Source organism: Pinus tabuliformis, chromosome 1_1 (assembly GCF_031772625.1).
Source record: "Pinus tabuliformis cultivar Carrire ecotype Pingquan chromosome 1_1, CPIR1, whole genome shotgun sequence".
Classification (NCBI taxonomy): Eukaryota; Viridiplantae; Streptophyta; class Pinopsida; order Pinales; family Pinaceae; genus Pinus; species Pinus tabuliformis.
Genome location: NC_142297.1, coordinates 993,347,355 through 993,349,218, shown reverse-complemented (window position 1 = coordinate 993,349,218; position 1,864 = coordinate 993,347,355). Strand labels below are relative to the sequence as shown.

The 1,864-nt window shown below is 38.8% G+C and overlaps 1 protein-coding gene across 1 annotated transcript; it reads left to right on the top strand.

The window, feature by feature from the left end:
- Nucleotides 1-523: 523 nt before the first annotated feature.
- LOC149217890 (NAC domain-containing protein 22-like) lies at nucleotides 524-1,637 on the top strand. Its single transcript, XM_089390399.1, has 3 exons — nucleotides 524-725; nucleotides 808-1,070; nucleotides 1,209-1,637. Exons 1-3 carry the CDS (start codon nucleotides 524-526, stop codon nucleotides 1,635-1,637), a joined length of 894 nt encoding a protein of 297 aa, XP_089246525.1.
- The last annotated feature ends 227 nt before the right edge of the window (nucleotides 1,638-1,864 follow it).

Genomic DNA, 1,864 nt, shown 5'->3' with positions numbered 1-1,864 from the left:
TTCCATTGGCCTTCCAGGTATCCTAGTTTAACTTTGTATAGACACAATAATTGTTATAGTATGATAATAGTCCTACAGAGCAACTTCATGGAAATTTCTCCGATATGATGACAAAATAACTTTACATTGTCTTGCGTTGTCACTACGCCGAGCAACAATTAAAAAACATTAAAACGAATTATTCTTTGATGACAAAATAACCTTACATTGTCTTGCGTTGTCACTACGCGGAGGAACAATTAAAAAACATTAAAACGAATTATTCTTTCCTATATTGACCGCATAGGGTGCGTGTGGAACTTTTTCTCCTTATCCCTTCATTTCCTTCTTAAATTTCGACCTATAGTCCTCGTCAATGCTTTAGTGTAAAATCTTCGTACACATGACAACATGTAGACACCATTTGTATGAAGTCGTCGTTGTCAATGCTTTAGATCCCCTTTCCCCGAGTGAAATCTCTGTATATATACAAAGCATGTGGAGACAATTTACATAGTTTCTTTTGTTCTTCAAAATAGATCAGATGGCCGTACTGGAAGAGAAGTATAATGATGGGGCAGTAAAAGGAGAGTTAACGGTCATTCCAGGCTTCAGATTCTATCCCACTGAAGAAGAACTAGTGGGCTTCTATCTCAAGAAACGAGTCGAGGGCGGTCACCAACTGAATTTCGATATAATTATACCAACGTTGGATCTGTATCGATACGATCCATGGGAGCTGCCAGGTACTTCACTCTCTGGTTTTTCCATGGTTTGAATTTGAGGATAATTTTTTAAACAATTATATACGTATTCGCATTATTGCAGGATTCGCTAACGATGTTGGGGAGAGACAATGGTTCTTCTTCGTTCCAAGGGAGAGTAAGAAATGCGCTCGGCCTACCAGATTGACGGTGTCAGGTTACTGGAAGGCCACGGGTTCTGACAGAGCAATTCGTAACGAGCAGCTTCAGTGCATCGGTCTGAAGAAAACTCTAGTGTTTTATAAAGGAAAAGCCCCACTTGGGCAACGGATGGACTGGATCATGAACGAGTATAGGATGCCAGATTTGACATCATCTCTGCCCAAGGTGATCGGTTGCATCTTTTAATTATATGTTATTTATACATGGTTAAAATACTCACAAAATTCTCTGCCACCCAGGTTATGGAGTACTTTGCTTTTCTTGCTACAAAGATAATGAAGCAATGTAAGTTGGCATGTGCAGAAAAGGATGGATATGGTGGTATGTCGGATATATAGAAAGGCAGCATCTCAAAAATCCATGGAACAACCAACAAAACGTCATCGCGTTGACAACGAAAACTTGGTTGCTTCAACTGGTGATGAATGTGAAGAGGAGAAATGTCATTCAATCAACCTTAATGGCTGCTCATTCCAGTCAAACCCAATAACGGAGGCCAAAGTTTCTCCACCACATTATACTGAGAATGGAAAGGGAGTTTCTTATTCTAATGTTCCTAAAATGGACAACCAAACTCGTCAATTCGAGGATCAGAAGCAAGATTGTTTTTCTCATGTTAGCAACAGGAACAATGATGCCAGTCAATCTGAGTGTCTGAGATCTATGACGTTTTGTGAAATGAACATTGAAGCTAGTCCATTTGAATGTTTGGGAAAGAAACTATGGTATTGAATGTTGGAGGTACAGCTTCAACATCCACTACCAGTTACATTCAGTTGTTTGAGTGTGCTTTAAATAAATATTAGCTTGTTTGTTTATGTATAGGTGTTGAGAGTCATAGGATGAGTGTCATTTAACATTAGGTAGTTTGAGCGTGCTCTAAATAAATATTAGCTTGTTTGTTTATGGATATGTGTTGAGAGTCATAGGATGAGTGCCATTTAGATGAAGGTGAATTA

What these genes read in the sequence shown, in the direction of transcription:
- LOC149217890 (XM_089390399.1), top strand. Translation starts at nt 524, where the DNA reads ATGGCCGTACTGGAAGAGAAGTATAATGATGGGGCAGTAAAAGGAGAG. An exon ending in CGATCCATGGGAGCTGCCAG is followed by an intron (nt 726 to 807) that starts GTACTTCACTCT and finishes GCATTATTGCAG; the next exon opens with GATTCGCTAACGATGTTGGG. An exon ending in TGACATCATCTCTGCCCAAG is followed by an intron (nt 1,071 to 1,208) that starts GTGATCGGTTGC and finishes TGGCATGTGCAG; the next exon opens with AAAAGGATGGATATGGTGGT.